Source organism: Astyanax mexicanus, chromosome 8 (assembly GCF_023375975.1).
Source record: "Astyanax mexicanus isolate ESR-SI-001 chromosome 8, AstMex3_surface, whole genome shotgun sequence".
Taxonomy (NCBI): Eukaryota; Metazoa; Chordata; class Actinopteri; order Characiformes; family Acestrorhamphidae; genus Astyanax; species Astyanax mexicanus.
In genome coordinates this window covers 19,188,793-19,213,184 of record NC_064415.1, presented here as the reverse complement: position 1 = coordinate 19,213,184, position 24,392 = coordinate 19,188,793, and the positions used below count along the sequence as shown (strand labels likewise).

General features: G+C 39.0%; 3 protein-coding genes across 6 annotated transcripts in view; 1 reads left to right on the top strand and 2 right to left on the bottom strand.

The window, feature by feature from the left end:
- Positions 1 to 232: 232 nt before the first annotated feature.
- On the bottom strand, positions 233 to 6,250 carry rasl11a (RAS-like, family 11, member A). Its single transcript, XM_007242026.4, has 4 exons — positions 5,684 to 6,250; positions 5,184 to 5,240; positions 4,003 to 4,085; positions 233 to 2,563 (listed from the first exon to the last, which is right to left on the bottom strand). The coding sequence occupies exons 1-4, from the start codon at positions 5,829 to 5,831 to the stop codon at positions 2,093 to 2,095; spliced, it is 759 nt and encodes a 252-aa protein (XP_007242088.3). The 5' UTR covers positions 5,832 to 6,250; the 3' UTR covers positions 233 to 2,092.
- Positions 6,251 to 8,182: 1,932 nt separating this feature from the next.
- Positions 8,183 to 21,932, top strand: usp12b (ubiquitin specific peptidase 12b). The gene is made up of 9 exons (XM_007242025.4): positions 8,183 to 8,344; positions 11,198 to 11,278; positions 11,659 to 11,872; positions 12,272 to 12,549; positions 13,899 to 13,975; positions 14,865 to 14,948; positions 15,156 to 15,353; positions 15,601 to 15,679; positions 17,587 to 21,932. Exons 1-9 carry the CDS (start codon positions 8,297 to 8,299, stop codon positions 17,686 to 17,688), a joined length of 1,161 nt encoding a protein of 386 aa, XP_007242087.3. The 5' UTR covers positions 8,183 to 8,296; the 3' UTR covers positions 17,689 to 21,932.
- A 1,496-nt stretch (positions 21,933 to 23,428) lies between these two features.
- The window catches only part of arhgap36 (Rho GTPase activating protein 36), a 70,212-nt gene continuing 69,248 nt past the window's right edge, over positions 23,429 to 24,392 (bottom strand). For all 4 annotated transcript variants that reach the window (XM_007242022.4, XM_049482901.1, XM_007242024.4 and 1 more), the window contains one exon: positions 23,429 to 23,924. In XM_007242022.4, the coding sequence (XP_007242084.2) occupies positions 23,853 to 23,924 (72 nt within the window). In that variant the 3' untranslated portion in view covers positions 23,429 to 23,852. The remainder of the gene's footprint in view (positions 23,925 to 24,392) is intronic.

The window sequence follows — 24,392 nt, the reverse complement described above, 5'->3', positions numbered from 1 at the left end:
AAGTCATCACTTGTGTTGTGCAATACTGATAAACTGTAATGCCATCGTCTTTCATGAATATATTGTAGTATCATGATATGAAACAGTCCAACAGATTAAAGTGTATTAATGTATTAATAATGTTACTTACTGCCCTAAAATCCTGATATGGGTTGTTCTGATTAAGATGTTTTGTTTCTTTGAAATTACATCTTACACAGTATAATAATAACACACACTAATTAGACAGAAGGCATACGTTGGTCCAGAAGAGAAACCTGATTTTTTCTTTCATTTTAATGGTTTCAGCACCAGGCAGATGACACACATTGCAGTTAGCTCTCAGTTCCTGGATACCACAAGTCGAGCACACAAAACAGATTGTAAAAAAAAAAAAAATCAGAGCTGCTTGGCAACAGGGGCACTGCTGGACACTGGTGCTTTATGGGTATTATATCATGGATGAACAAATCTGAACAAACACCTGAACAAATGTTAGCAGCAGATCTCACAGGTTGTCAAACAAAACATTAGGGCTACATTATACACCAATCAGCCGTAACGTTTAAACCGCCTGTCTAATACTGTGCAGGCCATCCTTGTGCTGCCAGAACTGCATGAACTCCAGAAGACCTCTGAAGGTGTTCTGTGGCATCTGGCACCAAGACGAGACATTAGCAGCAGATCCTATACGTTGTGAGATGGGGCTTCCATATGGAGCACATTAGTGAGATTTGGGTGCCCATGACCCTGTCACTTTTTCACTAGCTGCCATTCGGTGGTGCATTGTTTGGTTGGTATTGACCACTGCATACCAGGAACACCATACAAGCTGTCCAGCTGTCTGATGTTTTGTTGATTTTCTGACTAGGGGTGTGCCATATCATATCGTACCCGATAATATCGCCAACATTTTTGAATATCACAAACAATATTAAACCCTGAAATATAGTGCCATATCACTCATCCCTAATTATCACATCATTTTAGCAAAAGAAAAAATCACACTGTTCTCATTTTCCATTAAATATCTACTAGAGACAAATCCAATCTGTTCAGTATCATTAATTTTACTGCAGCACTGGATATATAGAGACATATGGGGTGCATTATTAGTATTGTGCAGTAGTGTAATCTTGAAAAAAAAAAATCTGTGTTTTGTCATATCTTCAAGAGTAACGTTATCGCAAAAATACCATGAAATATCGTGATATTATTTTAGGGCCATATCGCCCACCCCTAGGTCTGACCCAGTTGTCTTGCCATCTCAATCTTGCCATTGTAAAAATGTGGCTTATGTTCTTGCACTCGTCCATTTTCCTGCTTCCAATACTTCAAATTTCAAGATCTAAGATCTTCACCTGCTGCCTTATATGTACTGTATATCGTCGCTGTCCAATGAAAGACAAGTTTCTCCAAAACAGCAACGTTACAGGAGAGAGAAATAACCTTCTAAACTTTTAATGGAAGTCAATGTAAAACGAGTTTATTTCAGGTAATTTTGAAGAATTTCTACTGGTACATTTATCAAGAAATTTTGTCACAGTGTAAGGGAGAGTTTGTGTGTTCAAATTGTGTAGTAAACTAAAAATTTACAAAAATGGAGATACTTGTTTTTCATTGGACAGTTGAAAAAAACAACTGAATTGTTCACTTCACCTGTCAGTGGTTTCTATGTTATGGCTGGTTGGTGTATTTAATGGTTTAATCATTATTGTGATATTGATCTTTTGTGGCTATACTAAAGCTTTGTACCTCAGCCAAAGAAACAGATTGTTATTGTTATTGTTATATCAGGCATGCCAGATGACTGCTTTGGTGTATAGGCCTATAAAAGTCATTACAAAATAACATTCATCATTTATCAATCCCATTGTGTGTCCATCCAGGGAACGGATGCCTTAGATGAAAGTTAACAACACAATCCAAACAGTTTATGTATGAAAATGTATTCCAATCTCATTCATATTTTAAAACGATCCAACTTTGACCCTTTGACCACTCATGATGATTAAGGGCATACCAGAACATGCCTCTCAATCTGCTCCCTGATGCAGTCTTTGGATTTTTATCCTTATCAGCAAGATCATCTTCACTGTCTTCTTCATCTTCATCAAAGTGCAGTGGCTGACTTCACTTTAGATGATAGCACTTGTCGGAAGCGTCTCTTCAGCTCCTGCATGTTTGGGCTCTTAGGTCGAGCGAGATGAAGACCCCCTCTCCTCTTCTCCCCGTTTCCTCCTCCCAGCGCCCGGCTGACCTCCTGGCACAGGTGCAGAAAGGCGGTGTGCACACCCTCGTGGTTCTCCCGAGCCGAAGCCTCGAAGTACGGTCCGCCCAGCTCAGCGGCCAGCGCCTCGCCCTCGTGAGCCGGTACCTGCCTCGCCCGCAGTAGGTCATTCTTGTTGCCCACTAGAATGATGGGGATGTTGCCGCTGGGGTGGATACGGCGCACGTGTTGATACAGAGGTTGGATGGTCCTGTAGCTGTGCAGGTCAGTGATGGAGAAGACTAGAACGTAACCATCAGCCCAGTAGATGGACCGGTTGATCTGCTCCTGGCAGTACAAACCCTCTGCATCGTCCTAAAACAGAGAGAACAAAAATTGCATGAGAAACAATTTAAATAAAGATATATACTTGTCATTTTAGGCTGCTTCACCTGGGGAGAAAATTATTTTCGAAATAAATGTTTTTATCTTATTGATATGGTATGTTATGACTGCATATTACTATGGTATCGCATGTGGTTGTTGGTGCTGCAGTGTGGTTACTATAATATCACGTGGTTGATATGGTGTTGTTAGATGTTTGGCATGGTACTATGTTGTAGCTAAGGAGTTAGGTGATTGCTATGATTTCACAGGTGGTTGATTGGATGTGGTTTCACAGAGGGTTGCTATGATGTTGCCATGTGTTGCTAAATGGTTGTTGTTGAATTGCCAGGTGGCTGCTACGGTATCATGGGTGTTTGCAATGGAGTTGCTGTGTGGTTGCTATGCCATCAAGGTGGTTTCGATGGTGTTGTTAGGTGGTTGCTAGGTTATTACTAAGTTGTTGTGGTTGGTTGAATGGGTGAATATTTCAGGTACTAACAAAAGCACAATGTAAAAAATATATTGCTACATGTTCAGTAATCATCCTCTCGAAATAAAAGCTGCATAAGCCTAAATCTCATCCCAAATCAAACCAAACAATCTGGAGTTGTCTGGTACTGATCTCTTTAAAAAGGTGCGGGATATGCATCACAAATCTATATAAAAAAAAAAAAAAAAAAAAAAGAGTATGAGAAGAAAACAGGAAACAAGAAAGACAGTTTAAGAGATGAAACACTAAGCTGTAGTGTTGCAAGAGCAGAAAGTCTATACCAAGTACACTCTGTTTTCCTCATTAGAGCGAGCGGGACTTTCAGTTCTCTAGATTTTCTGTTTTAGCTTTGTGTTTGTGTAACAGTTTCTATCACCAAACTTAGGAAGACAAAAACACAGAACCTTCGCCAAGACAAGCAGACAAAATGAGCTAAGACTAAAGACTTTAACTGCTTGAGCTGTGAGAAGCCATGTCCAATGTCAAGAGTGACACATCCGGAAAACCGGAGCAGGGTTAGCTGGGTCTGTTCTCTGGCTGTAGATTAATGTCGATAGTGAATAATAATAATAATAATAAGGCATTATCAGTGGGGAATAACCAATAAAAGGGTACGTTAGAGCAGGAAAGGTCTAATCCGTGTCTGGACGACAGGCCCCTGCAGATGGAAAGCTCTCTGTGCTACTCGACCTCCTCTCAGTTTAATGAGCTTACAACTGAACACACCCTCTTTATCTCCACTCCTGCATTCTTGGTTTGAAGGCCAAGTGTTTGAACCAAGATTCACCAAAATCATCAAAGGCCTGCTGAGGTCCCAGAGGTAAATACTGAGTCATCTACACAGAACCTAGAGAATTCAGCACACTCTGCATTTGCTCTAGATTTAGAGACAGGAAAGGAAACGGAAGGAAGGGTTTATGATGTAGGGATTAAGTACCTGCAGGGAGACGCAGGGAGTGTCCTGCACTTGTAAGGAAACCTGCTCTCCGTCTAGACTGATTTTCCTCGAGTACAAGGCCCCTGTGGAAAGAAATAAACAGAAGTAAATCGACTGATGGGAGCTTATATTGCATTAAAGCAAAATTAAAAGACATACTATGTATTTGTTTACTTTAGGACTTTTTTTTACAATCTGAGCCTTCCACTAACTTTCATATATTGAGGTCTGTTATTTACTGAAATCTATGTTTTATTATAAAAATTTGGTTTTGGGTGTTCAGGTCACTTTTTTTTCTTTTCTTTTAATTTTTGGAAAAAATAAAAAAACTTTCTGCATGACAATGATTATACAGCAGGTTCCAGATGTCAATTTGATTTCAATGTCTAAAAGTTGTTAAATTCAAACACAAATTTGGTTGATGTCAAAACCCAACGACGTATTTAAATCAGCCACCACAGTTAGACAGACGTTGCACTGAAACAGGACATAAAGGGATTAATTTAAGTTGATGATTATGACATTTACGAGATGTTGGGTTTAAGTCAACACACTTCACTTCATGTCTAAATGTCTGTATTTTAAGTCAATATGACATTGAAAGCAGTTGGATTTTGATAACTTAATATTACAAAACAAATTAAAACAATAATATACAGCTCTGGAAAAAAATAAGAGACCACTTCATTTTCTGTATCAGATTCTCTGAATTTGCTATTTATAGATATATATTTAAGTAAAATGAACATTGTTGTTTTATTCTATAAACTACAGACAACATTTAGAGCATGTGTTTGCAGAAAATGAGAAATGGCTAATAACAAAAAAAGTTCATATTCATAAAGTTTTAGGAGATCAGAAATCAATATTTGGTGGAATAACCCTGGTCGTGCATCTTGCCATGTTCTCCTCCACCAGTCTTACACACTGCTCCGTCTTCCTCTTGATTATATTCCAGTTGTTTTCAATTTGGTAAAATCAAAGAAACTCATCATTTTTTTTTCTTATTTTTTTTTCCACAGCTGCATATCAATTTTAGCTGTCATCAGAATCTAACGTTGGCGTTAGACTTTGCCTGGCATTGAATTTTGGTTACTCAAACTATATTCAACATGCTACTGATGCTGGTGGACATATGAAGATACACATATTAATATTCACAAAATAAGTGTGATACTTACCTGTGTTAGCTTCATAATCTCCAATGAATCTCCTGGTCAGGAATCTTACTATCAAGGCTGGGAATGGTAAAGATAAAAACAGGTCATGTGAAGTTCATCACCATCAGAATCCACCTCTGCTACCGCTCTAGATCTCCTATAGTCTGTGTAGTGATGGTATTGGAGACTGGATACTGAGAGCAATGTTAGGTTAGGCATCAGTATGTCGCCCCCAGGCGAACACTGCTCACACCTGCCTGACATTCCAGACCCTTCAGCCTTTAAATGCACATCTGCAGCACTTTTTATATACTTTATATGAGAACATCTTGCATTCTTTTAAGATAAATTCACAAACAATGAGCATGGTCTGCATGCGAAACGAAGCTAGGAGTAAACAGTGAATCATTAATCCCTATTAATGAGAGCTTACCATTGCCTAATGCACATATGAGAACCTAAACAAGCAACTTGTAAAAATGTTTTTAATTTAAAAAAAATAGTTTTACTGGTTATGTTACCTGTTTTGCCGACGTTACTCGCTCCCAAAACGACTATTTTAACGTTTTTATTAGGCACACAGTCCAGGACGGGGTACTCCGGTATGGGAACTAGCAGAAAGTTGCCAGATCCGCTGCTCATTGTTCCTGGATGGTCGTTAAGGCGCATTGAGAAAAGCTGTAAAAGCGTGATAATAAACAGCTTTATGAGTTATGGATATACCTCCTCCACCAAGCCCGCAAATTGTCTTTCTGTCTTTCCAATAGCGCAGTGCACAGCTCCGGCTCGCTCGGTCTGTGGTAGTTTATATCCACTTGAAATCATATCTTCTCAAACTCCTGTGGATCAAAAACATCTCCTAACTGATCCACTCGCTGGATTTCCTCCCGTGCTGCTGCTGCTGCTGGTGTGGTCCAGGCTCTGACTGCTGTCCCGAGGACGGGTCAGAAGAGGCTACGATAAGACAGAAAGAGGCTCAGAGAGGACAGGACACCGTAACTCCTCCGACCGTCCGAGCGAGCGACCCACAGCACAGACAGCAGCCCGTCCGCCGTCCGCCCGCCCGCTGCTGCTGAATCTGCTCCGAGGGGCGGAGGACGAGCTCAGCCACTACAAAACACCAGAACTACAGAAACGCAGACTGGAGGAGCAAAACTACGCTACTAAACACACATACAGGCTTTTATATACGGAAAATATAAAAATACTTTTATTAAAAAATACTGAATAAATATTTATAAAAAACTTCTCATTAGCCCAACTCCCTATTGGAGGAGCACTGGTTCAAACTGATAACAGCGCCCAAGCTTCACACTGTGATTGGTCAGCATCTTTATGCTGGTTGTGTTATGATAATTATAAACACAAACGTGGCTGAATCTAAATTATTATTATTATAAGATAGATAGACAGAAGTTCATAGGATTCACAGAAAGTGTGAAATTTTTCTTTTTAACAAAATTAGGCAGGTGCATAAATTTGGGCACCCCAACAGAAAAAATACATCAATATTTAGTAGATCCTCCTTTTGCAGAAATAAAAGCCTCCAATAAGAGTCTAGCTTCTGGTTGAAGGTATTTTAGACCATTCTTCTTTACAAAACATCTCCAGTTCATTCAGGTTAAATGGTTTCTGGGCATGGACAGCCTGCTTTAAAGATCTCATTCCATTGTTTTTTCATTCATTTTAGAATGACTAGTTGTGGTCTCTAGTATGAATGAATGCCATGTAAGCATTTTTTTTTTAAAAAGGTACTCTGGTGTTTTTATTTAGCCCTGCTTTAGTTTACTTCATTTCTGGTCTCTGAAGAAACACCGAATTTCGGCTCTTGCTAATGAATATTCATACATGCAAACATATCGCCTCTGATTGGCTAACAGGACTGCAACAGAGAACGCCTACCTGCCTTCGCTTCACAGTCAATTTTGCAGCTCTAAAACTCAAAGGACAAAATGTTTTCAGAGATACGGTTAAAGTTAACCTTTACCTTAAATCTATAGTTACCTACACAAGATCACTTATGCTAACTAGCTGGTGTAAACAGTGATGGAAGCTCTTTAGCTAACAGTGTCGGCTCTGCTGCAGCCCGGCTTCAGCACTACCTGTAGCCAGTTCAGAGCTAAGGTGGGCAAGGCCGTGGACACACGAGATGACATGGGTGCTTTTCCTGATCAACTCGTTTTCTGAGCATTTTTTTACTGGAGACAATGGGGGTTGAAAAAACAGTTCAGAGATACTCAGAGAGACATATAGTATTTTAAAAATAACAATAAAAAGTGGACCTAAGTCACACCACAGATTTTCAAACAATGAGAAGAAAGGTGTGCTTTTATTATGATTTCTTTAAAAGCTGTATGTAAGGTTTAAAGGGGCTGCTTACTATTCTAAAAATCTAATGAAATGTAAAGAAAAAAGTAGCTTGCACATCACTGGGCTGTGTGTTTACAAATAAAAAAAAACTATTGTTATGAAAGACCTAAAAATCATAATCGGAATCGAAAATCTCTCATATATTTAAAGAATAAAATCAAGATTATTATTTGTTCCAGTATCGCCCAGCCCTAGTTAAGATGACGGACAGCAGGAGATTTGAAGTAATATGATTGTACCCAAGACACATTATTTACACGTTATATTAATTAGTTCGTGTTATCTGTTCATATTTGCTGATCATTTTCAGTTTTAATTTATTTGTGGTATTTTTGAAAAAGACGAGAGGAGCGTTTCTCCGAGTTTGTACGAAAAAAGCCGAGTCTGAGAAAGTGCATTGCGTGCGTCGCTGTCGGACACAGCGAATGACACTGCTTCGGCTTTATAACCCACCCGTATTTAAGCCGACCCGCCTCCCTGTGCACTGACTGATTGGCTGGTAATGTAGCCCTAGCCGCGCTGCCATTGGGCAGTAGCTTGCACTCAACATGCACTCAACCAATCAAAGAGCACGGTTCATCAAGGGTCCAGGCGGGAGGAGGCGGTACTTGCCTGAATGCGGGTGTGATTAAAAATAACGCAGTGACACTCCCTCATTCAGTTTCCAGCTGCTGGACGGGCGAAAGGTTTCCCCGGAACTTCAGCCGATTTCACGGCTGTCGTCGTTTTTAAATTGGGGTTCGGTCCAATATGGCGGCAGACGGATGGAAATACTGATGACAGTCCGAAAGATCGCCTCGATTTGTACGATGGTGGGTTTGTTGGGCGCTTGCCCTCTGCTCCTCTTTGCCCGCGGTGTGTTGCTGAAGTGAGGCGCGCTGTCCTGTCCACTGCGCTGGGCTAGCGGGCGAACAGCTAAGCTAAGCTAGGCTAGCAAACCCGCAGAGGACCGGGTTATGTTAACGATAGCTTATCTAACAGCTAAGGGCAGCAGAAAGTTTGAAAACCGGCGAGTCTGCAAGTTATTAGTGTCACAACGGGAGAAGCCTACAATTTACACCCAGTTCAGCGTCTTTATTGTGTTTTATTAGTCTTTTTGAAGGTTAAATGGCTACAGATACAGATTGCTTAGCAGGCTAGTTAGGTAGCTAGCTAACACGAAAGCTAGGATAAGCTAAGCTAGGCTAGCCGGTGTCCTGTCGAGTTGTGCTACCTTGTCAAACCGTGCTACTCGTGTGTATTTAAAGGTGAAAATAAAACTAAATCGCTGTAAAATTAAGAGACTACTTTAGTTTCTGAATCAGTTTCTCTGACTTTGCTATTTATATGTTTATGTTTGAGTTAAATGAATGTTGTTTTATTCTATAAACTACGGACAAAATTTCTCCCAAATTCCCAATAAAAATATTGCCATTAAGAGCATTTGTTTGCCGAAAATGAGAAATGGCTGAAATAAAAAAAAAGATGCAGAGCTTTCTGACTTCAAATAATGCAAAGAAAACAAGTTCATATTCATAAAGTTTTAGTATTTCAGAAATCAATATTTGGTGAATTAACAGTGGTTTTTAATGACAGTTTTCATGCATCTTGGCATGTTTTCCTCCACCAGTCTTACACATTGCTTTTGGATAACTTTATGCCACTCCTGGTGCAAAAATTCAAGCAGTTCAGCTTGGTTTGATTGCTTGTGGGAACCATATTCGTCTTGATTATATTCCAGAGGTTTTCAATTCCGTAAAATCAATGTTTCATGGCTGGAACACTCAAGTAAAAATGACAGTGAGCTCGGATTATATAATCCAAAGGATAAAAAAATATTATTATTAAAATTATCAGGAAAACTGTTGATGTAATGCATGCGCAGATCCGCTAAGTAGCAACTATTGATGGGTAGCACAAATCGACCGAACACCGGGGCGTCTCCATGGCAGTGGAGTTTCTGAGTAGCTATGTTAGCTAGCTAGTTAGCTTTTAGCTAACGTTACCTTGACTTTCTTGCTTTGAAACAAGCAGCTATTTGTGATATTACGGGAAGGCAGGAACATCTAACTGAACGTGTCTGTGTCTGAAAGTGTCTGAAACGCAAGAAATGCTGACTTAATTCCTACACTAGCTAACTAGCTCGCTGTGTCGCTTAAAAGGCAGGGTAGTTATAGTTTAGCTAGCCAAAGGTCTCTGTATCCAAAATTAAAAGGAAAGTAGTTAGTTAGTTAGCTAGGTTAATACGTCCTAACATTGCCAAAGCATGGGACTGCTATATTGGATTTGAAACAAGGATTTATCTAGCTGTGTTGTCGTTAGCTTTTTAGCTAGAATATTTCACCCATTACAACCCAGTAAAGGCTAGATAATTAACAGTTAGCTTAGCTAGGTTAAGAATCAGACGGCACTGGGTGCCTTCCTTCCTGAGAAGACGTTTCAGACACAGCTAAAAAAGAGACAAAGTCCGGTCACTGGTGTGTATCTATGTGCTGGATAAGGAAGCTTAATAGTAAGTAAACAATTCCTAAACGCTAGTTAGCTATCTCGTCGGTTGCGTTCCTGCTTGACACCTTGGAGAACTATGGTTTGCTGCATTCCTGTAATCCCACAAATAGATGCATGTTTGTAATGTTGTTACTAATACAGTCAGAGAGCTGCCTACAGTGATTTAGGAAAGAGGTTAAGGACTTTCAAAAGAGAAAGCAATAGAGACGTGTGCCAAGAGAGTCTAGTTAGATTGCTACATGTAAGAAAACGTGTAAGGTCATTCTGACATCTGCGGTTCCTTAAGCAAAGAGTTTGATACAGCAGATTAACTTTAAATGAACCAATTCATCCCCTTTATATAGGGGTGGGCGATATGGCCCCAAAATTATATCACAATATTTTATGGTATTTTCACAATTATGATACTCCTGGCAATAGGACAAAACACTGAATTAAAAAATATGTTTATTATTGCATACAATATAATGTGGTTCATCCCTAACTGAGATATTAAAAAATACAAGAATTTTATCAAATTTGTAACAGAAGTCAATGATTCAAAATGTCATCATACTAATAATTGCAACGCAAATATCTCCATATATCTAGAATTAAAGTAAATTGAATGATACTGAGCAGATATAATCTCTAGTCTATAGTAGATATATAATGGGAAATAAGAATGGTGTGCATTTTTCGTTTTTAAAAACGGCAAAAAAGAAAGTACTCTGATGTGATAATTAGGAGTGGGTGATATGGCACGATATTTCATGGTATAATATAGTTTAGGATATTCAAACATGTTGCTGATATTATTGTGTAACATGCGTTATGACACACCCCTTCTTTTATCCCATTCCTAAGTGAGGCAGGTCAATTTGACAGGATTTAACAGTAATGTAATTATCAGTAATGTTGTTACTGTAATCCACAATATGATTTTGTGAATATTGTCACTGCTTAAAAAAAAGAACACTGACCAACTGCTTGTCTCATTACATTACATTACAGTGTAATTAATCCTATTTAACTGGATCAAGATTAGCAGATTTGAAATTGTACTCACTGTACATAAAGGATAGTTCCTGTTAGTTTTTTACAGGGCTCTGTATGTTCTTATACACTTGGTGCCTTCACAAGTACATGAAAGCCTAGTGTAACCTTCATGGCTGTCGTTTGTTTTTCTCTCTGTACAGGGCGCCAATGCCTCTGCTTTGGAGAAGGAGATTGGACCGGAACAGTTCCCCGTAAATGAACACTACTTTGGGTTGGTTAATGTAAGTTAAATATTTTCTGCCTTATTAACTAGATACATTTTGTATTATCTACTGAGGCATGCAAATCATGGTCAGGGGAGGTTCTACTTTACTCTACACACTAGATTCTAGTTACTTCCATATTAAAAAATAAAACCTGACCTTTAACATGTTTTATTATACACATAGCAGCTTATCTAATCTCAGATAAGCATGTTACAGCCACCTGTTCAAAATGATGACAGGTTAGAATCATTCTTTGCTTCCTGAAAGGAAATACCACTCCATAATCATATGAGATGCCATGCCCTGACCTGTAGGTTACAGGTCTTCACGTCTTTATCTGCAACTGTAGTGTATATCACTGTTTGATCTTTCTCCTGAATCTTCTGCCTTTTCAGTTTGGCAACACCTGCTATTGTAACTCGGTGCTGCAGGCTCTGTACTTCTGCCGGCCCTTCCGGGAAAAAGTATTGGCCTACAAGGTCCAGCCGAGGCGCAAAGAGAGCCTGCTCACCTGTCTGGCAGACCTCTTCAACAGCATTGCCACGCAAAAGAAGAAAGTAGGAGTTATCCCTCCTAAGAAGTTCGTTTCACGGCTGAGGAAAGAAAATGGTAAGTAAGGCTGCATGTGGATGCATAATGCAGACATACAGAAAAATTAACATTGTTACCATACAGCCAGCATACACCAACCTATTGCTCAGTTTTATTAGTCTTAATATTTGTAATTTAGTAACTACTATAATTTACATTGTAATTTCTGTAAAACTAATGTGTATATGCTGTATTTATTCAAGTGACCACTTAAAATGTTATCCCAGGTACAACCCCTGAGCCTGTTAAGTGCTTCTTAAAAGTAAAATAAGTACCTACACCATCTGTTCAGCCTCAGTATACTTAAATTTGTAATAGTGGTTTGGCAGAGCAAAGTACATTTAATGCTGTTAATGGGCTTAAAGTTGATCTGCTCCATTAGTCTACATCTCCTGTATTTCCTCTCTCTACTGTTAGAGCTGTTCGACAACTACATGCAGCAAGATGCTCATGAGTTTCTCAACTACCTGCTCAACACGATTGCAGACCTGCTACAGGAGGAGAAGAGCCAGGAGCGGCAGCAGAACGGCAAGCTGGTGCAGAACGGAGGTGGAGGGGGAGGAGGAGGAGGAGGAGGTGGCAGTGGGAGCAGTACAGGAGAGGCTGAATCAGACGAAAAGACTCAGGAGACCTGGGTGCACGAGATTTTCCAGGGCACGCTGACCAATGAGACGCGCTGCCTCAACTGTGAAGCGGTGAGCTAAAGAGGTGGAACAAGCTGGAGAAGGGAAGGGAATCGTGTTTCTGACGAGACAAGTGGAAAATCAGTGTGGAAGAAATCAGCAAGACGCTTTTCTGATTGCTGAGCAAGTTTCCGCTTTAGCTCATTAAGATACAGAAATGAAAAACGTCATATGCTGTCTCATCAGCAGATACATATCTTACAGTGTAACTCGGTTTCTCTTTCCCCCCCTTTAAATATTTTTAGGGCAACAACGTTTACTTCCCTTTTTTTATTATTGTTATTCATCGACATGTGCAGGCTTTCTAATTGTAGTCAGTTCTCACCAACAAGTATGTGAAAACAAAATTATATTTTTGGTAACCCGAGAAAGTTTCACAAAGCTTGGCTTGTTCCTCCTAAACTTTCAATAACAGCTTCACACTATTTCAGTTCATGTGTAGCTGTGATGAGATATTAAAGAGGAATTGTATATATATATTTTTTTTCTTATTTTTTTTTTCCACAACACAAGCTTCTTTAAACAATTCAATGTTTTGCTTGGATTGGATTTGACTTTTGAGGGTTCACATTGATAAATGTAATTGTCCTGTATTTGATCTGTCTGTAATGTGAAGTATTTGATCCCTGAAAAGGCATGTACTTGCGCTTATACATGATGCCTTAGCAGAGATGTAAATAATTAGCAGGCTGGCCACTGGGATTTTGGTCTCTCCCCATTCATGGACACGGGAGCCTGGTGGCATTACTTTTGTATAAGGTCTTTGGCCTCTGTCACCAATAGCACAAAGCTCATGCATACATGTACACATGAAATCTGATCTGACAGTTCACATTTACTTTTTGGCCCACAGATTGGATGCGTATTCTATTTAGTTTCACATATTTAAAGTGATTTAAATGCAATTAGAAAAAATCCAACCAAACCAGGAGTTGTTCACAGTGGTGGTGATATCTATCGATCTATTCAGTGTTGTTTTCTGCAGTGATGTATATTTGTACACATACAGGGCAAAGTAATTGTCAAACAAAATTAGTCTTTAACTGTTTACTTAGCTTTTTACTGCAGTCAAGCAGTAGTGTTCCATAGGGCAGTATAATATTGTCTTACATCTAGGGATGCATAATTATAAAAATATTAGCTTTTAAGTTAAACTGTGGTGTCAAGTGCCATATATAAACATGTTTAATATCGAGTAAAGGCATCAGCCCAGTATTTCCACAGCCGTGCGTCCGTGCCTGCTTTTTTGAGTCTGCTACTTTAGGCTTAACAAATATACACAGTATAGTAATATGAACATATAAACAAAGTTTTGTCTTCAAACTGTGAAATTCTGTGATTTTTTTTCTTTTACCCACCAGGTAAGTAGTAAAGATGAGGACTTCTTGGACCTCTCTGTAGACGTGGAGCAGAACACCTCTATCACACACTGTCTCAGGTAATCTTATACTTCAGGCACACAAAGACAGACCTCTGTCACAAACTGCTTCTTGAATGTACTCTATTTTTAGCAATATAAGGCACAATTATAAAATCCTTATATAAATCCAATTATAAAATTCATTTTTTACAAAAATCGTCAGTGCTCCTTTTAATCTGGTGTGCCATATGTAAGAATTTTATCAGTCAGGTTGTAAGGAACAGTAAAACCACTCTGCTAAAGTACAGAATTATAAAGAGTTTTAGTTTAGTTCTCCAGCAGTGTAAGGATTAACTGCTAACTGCACTGAGCGCTAGCTCTTTGGCCGTCCAGAGGTGAGTATTATCGGCCTGTACCCTGCTGCTAACCCTGGATAGCACTGCTGGAGCAGCATTAGCATTAGCCACTAACCACAGTGCTGGCTCTTTTGCTGTTCAGAGGTGACACCCCTGTTTCTACTACTAGTTACTAGTGTTGCATAAATCTGCATTATAATACGATGTGCCTTATGCATGAAAATAGACAAGAAGACGCTTTATAGTGCGAAAAATATGGTATGGTATGGAAAAGTATGATACAACTCGCACATGGCTTAAAGGTTATAGAAGTGGGTTTAATCCTTTGAGCTAGAAAGAAGAAACAGCACTTTTTCCTCCTTCACTATTTCACAACTGAGATGCCCTTGAGTAAGGCAACTAACCTTCAATAGCTCCTATGGTAGTGAAGTGGCCTCCCTTTACTTCAGTGTATGCGCATTCTGTCCCTAGCCACTATTGAGTGTGTTTAAAGCAGTGGAGGATACATTTTCTTAATCTTAATTAGTGTGCATGCTCAATGTTTCGTTCTAATTTCATTGATGTTACTTCTACAATGATTATTAAAAGTTTTTTTTTTTTTCTCCCTACAGGGGATTCAGTAACACAGAGACCTTATGTAGTGAATACAAGTACTACTGTGAGCAGTGTCGGAGTAAGCAGGAGGCACAGAAAAGGTAAGCCTCTTCTTTTTTGTCTATAGAAAGCAAAGTCATACACAGATCAAATTTATCACCAGCTTGGACTGCACCTTGAGAGCTGTTTCTATCGCGACCATTTAAATCTCATTTGGTTTACAGGTGTTGCATCCCATGCCTCACCAGTAATCAAATAAGCTATGCGTTCCTTTCAGATCAATTTAGATTTTGATCTTTCTCTTTCAGGATGCGGGTGAAGAAACTACCCATGATCCTCGCACTGCACCTCAAGCGCTTTAAGTACATGGACCAGCTGCATCGCTATACCAAGCTGTCCTACCGTGTGGTCTTCCCTTTAGAACTGAGGCTTTTCAACACCTCTGGAGACGCCACTAACCCTGACCGCATGTATGATCTTGTGGCTGTGGTGGTGCACTGTGGGAGGTAGGCATCCAGGCGAAGTGTTCTGTCCACCAAGACATTCATCACTGTCACTCAGGCTTAGAAATGTCCTTTCTGAGATAAATGACTCTCTTCCCTCATTGTCTGCAGACAGTGTAAATAGTGGTTATTTGCTGAGACATATTGAGAAGTGTAAGCTCTGCCAGGTGCTACACGTTTTGCACATATGTTGCTGATTAAATTTGATTAGACATAACTGAAACCGGTTTATGCCCTCTTTCCATTGCAGTGGTCCAAATCGTGGTCATTACATCACCATAGTGAAGAGTCACGGCATCTGGCTACTGTTTGATGATGATATTGTAGAGGTAAGACACAATGCTTGTACTGGTTTGGTTTTACTCTGTTTCTCTATTCTCTAATATGCTCTTTGTTAGAATCGGAAAGTGGAAGGGGAAGTGTAGCTTCTTAATCTGGAATAAAATGGAAATGGATGGTGCCTGCTCAGCAAATTAAACCAGTGAACTGAAAAGGGTAAAGGGTATTCCGTGGTGAAAATTTTACTACTGTTGGTTTCTATTTGACTTCTGTCTGATCCGAAAAAGTAATACACGAATAAGCTTCTGCAGTTTGTCCTATAAAGCAGTCAAATATACCTAGTTTATAATGTAATAATAATAATAATATTGTGGTAAAGAGCAATGGATGTCTGCCTTGCATTTTTCTAGGCTTCTATCTTATTTATTTAAATATGTTTTCTGAATAATTGTAGATTTCAAGAATTAAGTGCTGCTTCACGTACATTTGCCTGTGTCCAGAATGATTAAAATATTGTTCTTTTTTCATTTCTACCCTTACAGCACCTTTACGTCCCAAATTTTGCTTAAGTCCCTAATGTTTTTTGGCCAATGACAGTTTCATAATCATATTGTGAAAGCAGCACGTGTTCAGTTGGTTCTTGTGGTGATGCTGCATGTTAATTACTTAGTCTCACATTTTTGCAAACCCACTGGCCAAACAGCAAGGCAGAACAAACAACAGATTGAGTCAGGATTTCCTTCAGCAAACAATGCTCGATAAATCAGGCTGTTTTGTCTTCCAAAGAATGTGATGAGTAGTCCGCATGTTAAGACTGATACACAGCCAGATGGTGTAGCACAAGCCCAAACAAAAGCTGTTGACAATTTTGGAAAATAAAGCATTACTGTGTTTCTGAGGGACATTTTTTTCATTCTGGAAGTCTAAGAAGAACCTGAAGCAGGCTGATGAATGTTTTTAAAGAATTCTGTTAAATTAAGTCAAGCTTAATGGAATAGCCAGTTTCCTTTAGTGCTAGTTTCTCCATGGCCAGAATGTGCATTAGGGAATAGCACAGATTAGATTTTTCCACTACGGAGCATCTTCCCAGCAGTACATCTCGTCAGGAAAAGAGAGGGCGAGCTGGCTGGCAATTAATTTTCCACAGTGTAAGTGTTTATCTCACTAGTCTGTGGGGATTCCTGCAGTTTTTTATTCCCTGGGTCTGACTTTGTCGTGCCAGGCATCAGAGCTCCAAGATGTCCATCAAACAGATTACACATTTAATCTGCAGTAAACATATGTACGCTGTATTGTTCCTTATTACTTCCTTATTTCAATATTTGCATTTTTATGTGAATGAATCTGTAATATTTAAGTACATTTTCAGAGAATTAGCATGACGTACTATGAATCAATGTTTTTGTTGATGTCAGTAGTGATCAATTTTAGTTTCAAATGATTACAGTGAACAAGTTTAGAATAAAGTGCCTTTTACTTTAGTTTCCTTCATGAAATAAAAGTTCAGGCTCACTTAAAGTCTCTTAATGTTCAACAATTAATGTCAGTTTTAAACGTCATAACTGTAGACACATACTCATATGCATCCTTTACACTGGCATGGATGTTAAGCAGTACATCCACTAGGGGCAGTTTAGAGTCAACAGCCAAAAATAAACATAGCAATGGTGTGAAAAAGTTTTACTATTTGATGAAGAAATAGTTGGGGAAAAAAACATGTATTAAGATTTCTGTCATAGGTTTCTTTACTGTCTTCTTCATCGTCATGTTCACTTGACTACGCTGCCCTATTATTTAAAGTGGTATTGCTCTATTCCCGTGTGTGTAAGCTTCAAGAGAATATACATGACTTCTTCTTAACAGCGTTTTTTTTTTGACTAAATAATTGAATAAAAGTTGTCTTATACCTGTTATAACTCTAAGATTATTAAAATCAATTATCTCGCTTCCTCTGCAGAAAATAGATGCCCAGGCAATAGAGGAGTTCTACGGGCTGACGTCTGACATTTCCAAAAACTCAGAGTCAGGGTACATCCTCTTTTACCAGTCCAGAGACTGAGCCAACGGGAGTGTGAGAATGTGGCTTTTCGTGAAAGTCAGGCTTAGGGAGAAGGCGGAGCTTGGGCTAGGTAGGCATGCTCCGCCCCCCCCTCCACTTCAGACCCTCTCAAGTGGAGCCCCCCCCCGAGTCATCCAGGTCTGTCAGCGAGGCTTTGCACCGGAGCATCAGACAGCAGACAGGAGCAGTTGACGCCAGAGCGGCCTGACCACGGCACAACCGTTTCCAACCAGAAGCAATGGCAGTCTGGAGGCTTTTCCATCCCCACGCTTCCCTGCTTTTGTGTTGCTGAGTTCCATGCACACATTCTCCATCAGTCACCGCTGAGGAGCCACAACAAACCTCGGACGGCATAACAATGGACACATTTGCAACACAATCACTTTGTAACAGGTTGACCTACCTGCTTGAGAAAGGTGATGTAGGGAGGTCTGATGTTTAGGAATTCATTTCGCTGCATGACCCTTCGAATTAAGTCTCGGTATGGCGGAGTGATCCACTGTAGAAGAGAGGTAATGTTCTTGGCACAGCATCATATTTGATGAAGAGATTTCCACTCCTGTACATTGTGGTACATCTGATGATCTGCAGTGTGAAACAACTGGCACTACTTGCTTAACAGCCAGCTATTTATGATTGTCTCTCAATTTTAGAGTTAGGTTCTTTAGTTGTCATATTAAATGTGGCAATAATACAGCACATTTCTGCTCCATCTCAGCAAATGGGTTTGGCTGGTGTTAATTACAGTGATGTGGATGAGTTTCTATTTTTTTCCCTTTTTTATTTAGGGAGGTATTAAGTGATCATTCACAGAAATGTTGTTTTGGAAGAAAGCCTGCAGCAGGCTGGCAGTGAATGAAGTGACATCTGCGTGGTGAAGCAGAGAGGATTTTGGGTACTGGTGCAGTGCCTGTATAGCAATTTTAGTTGCAAATGAGGTTGGTTTGGCTTTAGGGCTGGCGGATGAATATAAAACGAATGTAAAATGTTCAGATGTTTTGAATGGCGCATTGTGCAAGTGCAATGCTTCGATTGTGTCATGAAGTTTACGCTTCAGAGTGCACACTATCCTCTGTAGATGGTTATAAAAATAAATAGATTTAGCTGCGTTTGCTCATATTCATAGATTGCAGTTTTGCAACTTAAAGCACATAATTGCTGGATACAGAGGCATTGCTAGCCCTGTTTTTGGCTGATTTTGGTTCAGTGAAGGTTTGTTTTACAGCAAGGGGTCCAGGGATCCTTTGTTTTTTATCACTTCCAATTGAGTAGCTACTGTCCTCTGAAAACTCCTTATTGTTCTCCAAGTTCTCTCCTTGTCTTTATGTTCTGTATCTGTTGTGAAGTGAAGCACAGCATTGCAGACCGTTTGTTTTCATGTGACCAGGAGAACCTGTCCACAAGTATCAAATCTCACTCGTTCAGCTCAGTTGCACAACAGTGGATGGGCTTACTTAATGGGTCACTGGAACAGCTCAACGTTGCCCTGTAACTGGTCGCGTGTGAATTTCACAAAATCATCATAGCACAAAGAACAGCATAATCATGTTAGGATGTGAGCTATAATTTATATATTTATTTATATATATATACATATATATATCAAATTATCACAGCCACTCGTGCTCGGCTTAAATTTCCGTTATTATAAGCTGTGTTCATTGTAGCATAGCAGATTCTTTGGGAAAATGTGACCCGTGTCGTCACCCCCTCCTCCCCTCTCGTTTTTTTGGAGTGTGTCTGCAGTCAGTGATCCATTGACTGCAGTATTGCTGGGATGAACATGCTCAGTCTCTGTTAGTGTGAGGGCATGTGAGGTGAGTACAGTCTCTTACTGGAGCTAATAAAACTCCACAGGAAGCTAAATAGCCGGATATTCTGCTTTTCCACTGCATATATGTACCTACACTACTTGACTTGACTCTCCTTGCCTTTTTTTTTTTTTTTAATTAAGAAAACTAGGAAAAAATTGGCAGCTGGCATCATCACTCTGTATAACACAATGCATATATATCCAGCACAAACTAGCCATGTGTACGAACTCCAAGCTACAATACCAATTACCTTTTTAATTTATTTATTTTTATACTAGGAGTGTAAATCACACACCTCCTGAGGTTATGCACTGCCTCTTTTTCAACTGCCGCTGATTCAGCATCACTGGGCAGCCTGTGTGCTCGGCTTTCATGCTTTAAACTAGGGCTGCAAAGATTAGTTGATACAATCGACAATGTTGATTATTTAAATTGTTGACTACAAATTTTATTGGTAACTAATCGTTAATTTGTAACAGTACTGCATTACTTAAAGTGATGAAGCGCAATGGGAGATGGGTAAAAGGCACACTCACACAGATTACACTCAACTTAGTCTGTTTCTCCAAAAGTGCCCAAACTCCACAGACTACATACATATTTAATCACTATAGATCAGTAATTTCCATGTTCTAACATTATCTAGACATTTAAATCTCATGTTAAGCTGTTTCTATTGTTTTTGGAGATGTAGGACATGGCAGAAATCATTGTTGAATAATTCACTAATCGAAAAATTGAATAATTCTCAGATTAGTCGGCTACCAAAATAATCATTAGTTGCAGCGCTACTATTAACCCACTCCTGTGAGAGCAAGTCCAGTTGTGCTGTTTTGGACTCCGACTGCTGATGCCAATCAGCACAACTTGATGTTCGAACCAGCAATCCTCAGACAATTGTATCAGAACCAATCAGAAAATGGTTCAAATGTTCCTTTTATTGATGGCTGATGAAAGAATCCAGCGACGGCTGTGATGTGACCAGCTACATTTTGAGTGCGAAGAGCAGTGGCCATGGAAAGCCAACCAGGTAGCAGATAAGGGAGGGAGTAGAGTCAGGCAGTGTAGGTACCATGTGGTGGAAAAGCATCATTTAGATTTTGCCTCTCTAAACATTAATCTCTCAAATTAACAAACGCATCAAAACAAAGTCTCGACAACTATTATCATGGCACAGTTGTGTGTAATGTTTTGTTTGTAACTTACCAGTTAATCCTTACCAACTAACTGCACACAAATTTCTTTTGTCCCTGCATTAAAATGAGCTCATCCTGTGTTTCCAACTCAATCTGACCACCAAGAAGATGGTATTAATGCTTGCAAATAATGTTTCTTGAAGCCACTTAAATGGCCTCGTGTAAATGGCATGTTTGTTTATTTTGCCTCTTATTTTGCAATTCACATCATTCACACGAGGCATCTAAAGCTAACAGAGCTGCATTTAATTCCACATCATCTGCAAAACATGTATGATAACAGCTTATGCATGGGGTTACAGCTGTTTAAAGCTTGTATAAAGGTTATAAACAATGGGCAGCAGCAGCAAGCATAATAACTCTGTTAAGACAAACTAGTTCTGAAGTTTCGAATGTAAAGGGTTGTGCCTTTACAAGCTGTTTTCTTGATAAGATGTTTATAACAATTATACTTCTTTTCTAACAGTTTGAACGAAACTGATAGATTTAACATGCGTTTAATCTGCTAGTGTGCATTAACTGGATATTTTATATCTTTGATTTGATTTGTTCGAATTGATATATGCGATTATTTTGTTGTACTTCATAATTTATGTAAAATAACTTATTTTTTCTTAGATGTTCACAGTTTTATATATTTTGCTAATTAGCCATTTATTTGGGCATGCCACTGGTATTGTGGGATTAATAGTGGCTGGAGGAATGTGTGAATGATAATGGGATATAGTTGGGGTTTGTTTTTTGGTGGGCATAATATGAAGGTGGGCACACTTTGAGTCAGGTAGGCTATGAGAAAGCAGTAGCAGTTAGCATCTTCAGATATGCAGTAGGCTACATGGCAAGGGTCATTTGTATTCACTGACAACCATTTATGCACTGATCGTAATACTTTTAACTAGATTTGGCATTAGCAAGCTAGATTCTAGCTTCTGCAAGTGTTAAGTGCAGTGCTGCCTATTGCTAAGATTCATGCTTACATTCATTATACCATAGTGTGTAAAGTTATGGAAGTTGAGTGATTACCCACCCTGCCCCAACCACTGTCTCTTTCATACAGTGGCATCATTTGATTCAATGTGGGTTTAAATAAAAGTGCACTTTTGACAAACAATGTACAGATTGTAAAATAAAGGGTTTGGGATGAAGTGTATGGAATGAATGAAAGTTAAGACTGGTCCAACCTGTCTGCAAATAATAAAAGAAAAACAATAAATAAAAACAAATAAGACATCAAGTTTGTTGAGGTGTGCTTTCTTCTTTTCACAGGGATTGTGCTGAAGATAATTCAGGGAAAAAACATTTATTATATTTTCTGCAATTATCACTGTACACAAACTTTTACAAAATGAGTTTATCGTATAGTCTGTGGTGAGATTTCCAATGTAATTTCCTGAAGAGTGCTTTAGTGAGGTGGTCACTTAGTGTCTGCTGTTAGTGCCAACTGTGGTAAGTTAGTTATTCTTTTGAGGAGGTTTTTTTTTTTTAAATACATTGACACTCAACCTCCCGACAGTATCTAATAACCTTAATGTTTAAACCAGTTTCATTTTATGTTGTGGCCTACGCAGACTGGTTTTGTATTTTTGTGTGTCACAGGGTGTACCCAAAACCCTTCTAATGTTTTACAGTGAAAAGTCAAACAGCTGTGGTTTGTATTTAACCGTGTCTTTCACTTCAAACCAATGTGTGTGAATGTGGAAAAGTATTTCAGCATCTGATCTGTATCCAAAAATTAAAGAATGAGACATATTAAAATTGCCATAGAATGTATAGTATGAGTAGGAGTATTTTAAGCTGAATGTATAATATTGAGTCTTTGGGTGAGGTAAAAAATGCGCAGATGCAGTTTTGCACGCCTGTTTACGACAGAATGAAATGCTGAGGCTCCTTTTACAAAAAGGCTTGTGGGGAGAAAACTGCTTTTATGAACTTGGTATACCGTATTACCTTAGCATTAGACAGTCATGTTTATTTAAGTCTTTCTGGATAGTGTGTTTATGGGGAACTTTTGGAACGTTATATAACTGAAACCATATTTTTTTGCACTATAAGGCGCACCTTATTATAAGGTGCATTATGTAACACTAGTGAGGAACAGGGGTGTCGCCATGTTTTCCTTCTAATTTAGCAGGTCTCGCCCCTGGGTGGTGATGGGGGGCTAAGCTAAACGTAAACAAAACCTTTTAAAATAAAATCTTTTAAAGTCAGACAAGCACTGGATGTTATTCTACACAGATTTCTCTTCTAAAAACTGTTTATTTGGGTGGGTAAAGCGCTTCCTGTTTTTTACAGTAAGCTTAGATTTCCAGATTTCCTGGTTGTAGCAGTATTAGCATTAGCATGTAAATGCCGCCTGACAGCACTACACTGAGGAACCCTGAGTATTCCAGTGAGCCAGGGTGATATCAGCTAGCGGTTCATTCCATTAGCTTGTTTAAACACACTGACTACAGACCGATAATACTCACCTCTGAATGGCTAAAGAGCTAGCAGCTAATGCTAATACTACTTTGCTGAAACTCCTGTATATCGCTGCACTTCAGTGGAGTACCTTTACTGCTCCTTATAACCTGGTAGAATTCAAACATAAGACACACAGGATTATAAGGCACACCTATGATTTCTGGGGAAATGAAAGGGTTTTAAGTGCACCTTATAGTGCAAAAAAATGGCTGTTTTTGAAACAGAAAAAAAATGTGTTGGGTCTTCAAAAAAATGCAGTCCAGCAGATTTGTAACAATGTATTTTTTTATTTAAAGATAGTGGTATTGTGTACATATGGACAAAGTCAGTCTTGTAGTTTTGATTATGTGCAATTATTTTGTACAGTTTCAGCAGTCCTTCCACAGTTCATCCTCAAATTCAGGAGAATTCCTTAATCTTCTGGGCCTAAACCTCTGAAATGTTGATAGATGCTGTAGTATGAGTTCATTAAAAGAATGCTAGGCTAGCTTGGAACCCTTATTTTTCTGAAGATAAGTGGTCAGATGGTGCAGTGAAGATGACTGTTGCTCCCTTGTGGTTCATTGTGGTATCACAGCATCTTCAGCTTTCAGACAGTGCTGTTCCACTCCTTCATACAAGAGCTGCCTCACAGGCTAAAAAAATGTAGTCCGTAGAAAAAAAGTGTCCCTGTGCTTTTTTTTTATTCCACTCAACTTTTCTCATACTGAGAGGGGTCGATGAAGAAGTTCTGGAGAGATGGACTTCTTCTGATCATGGTCATCTGTAAGAAAATGGTCAGAGCAGAGTTTAGGTAAAAGAGCCTCCTGTCTGTGATCTGGTTCTATTGAACAAAAGATTATCCCTTTTAGATAACAAATACGTGTTTTTTGTCTGTAAGGCACTTAAAAACAAGATTCAGTAAATAAATAAAATAAGAAATAAAACAAAATACAGCACTGGAAAAAAATAAGAGACCACTTCAGTAAACATTGTTGTTTTGTTCTATGAACTATGAACAACATTTTCCAAATTCCAAATAAAAATATTGTAATTTAGAGCATGCATTTGCAGAAAATTAGAAATGGATGAAATAAAAAAAGCAGAGCTTTCAGACCTCAAATAATGCAAAAAAAAAAAGTTCATATTTAAAAAGTTTTAAGAGTTCAGACAGTAATATGAAATAACCCTGTTTTCCAATAACAGTTTTTATGCATCTTGGCATGTTCTCCTCCACCAGTCTTGCACACTG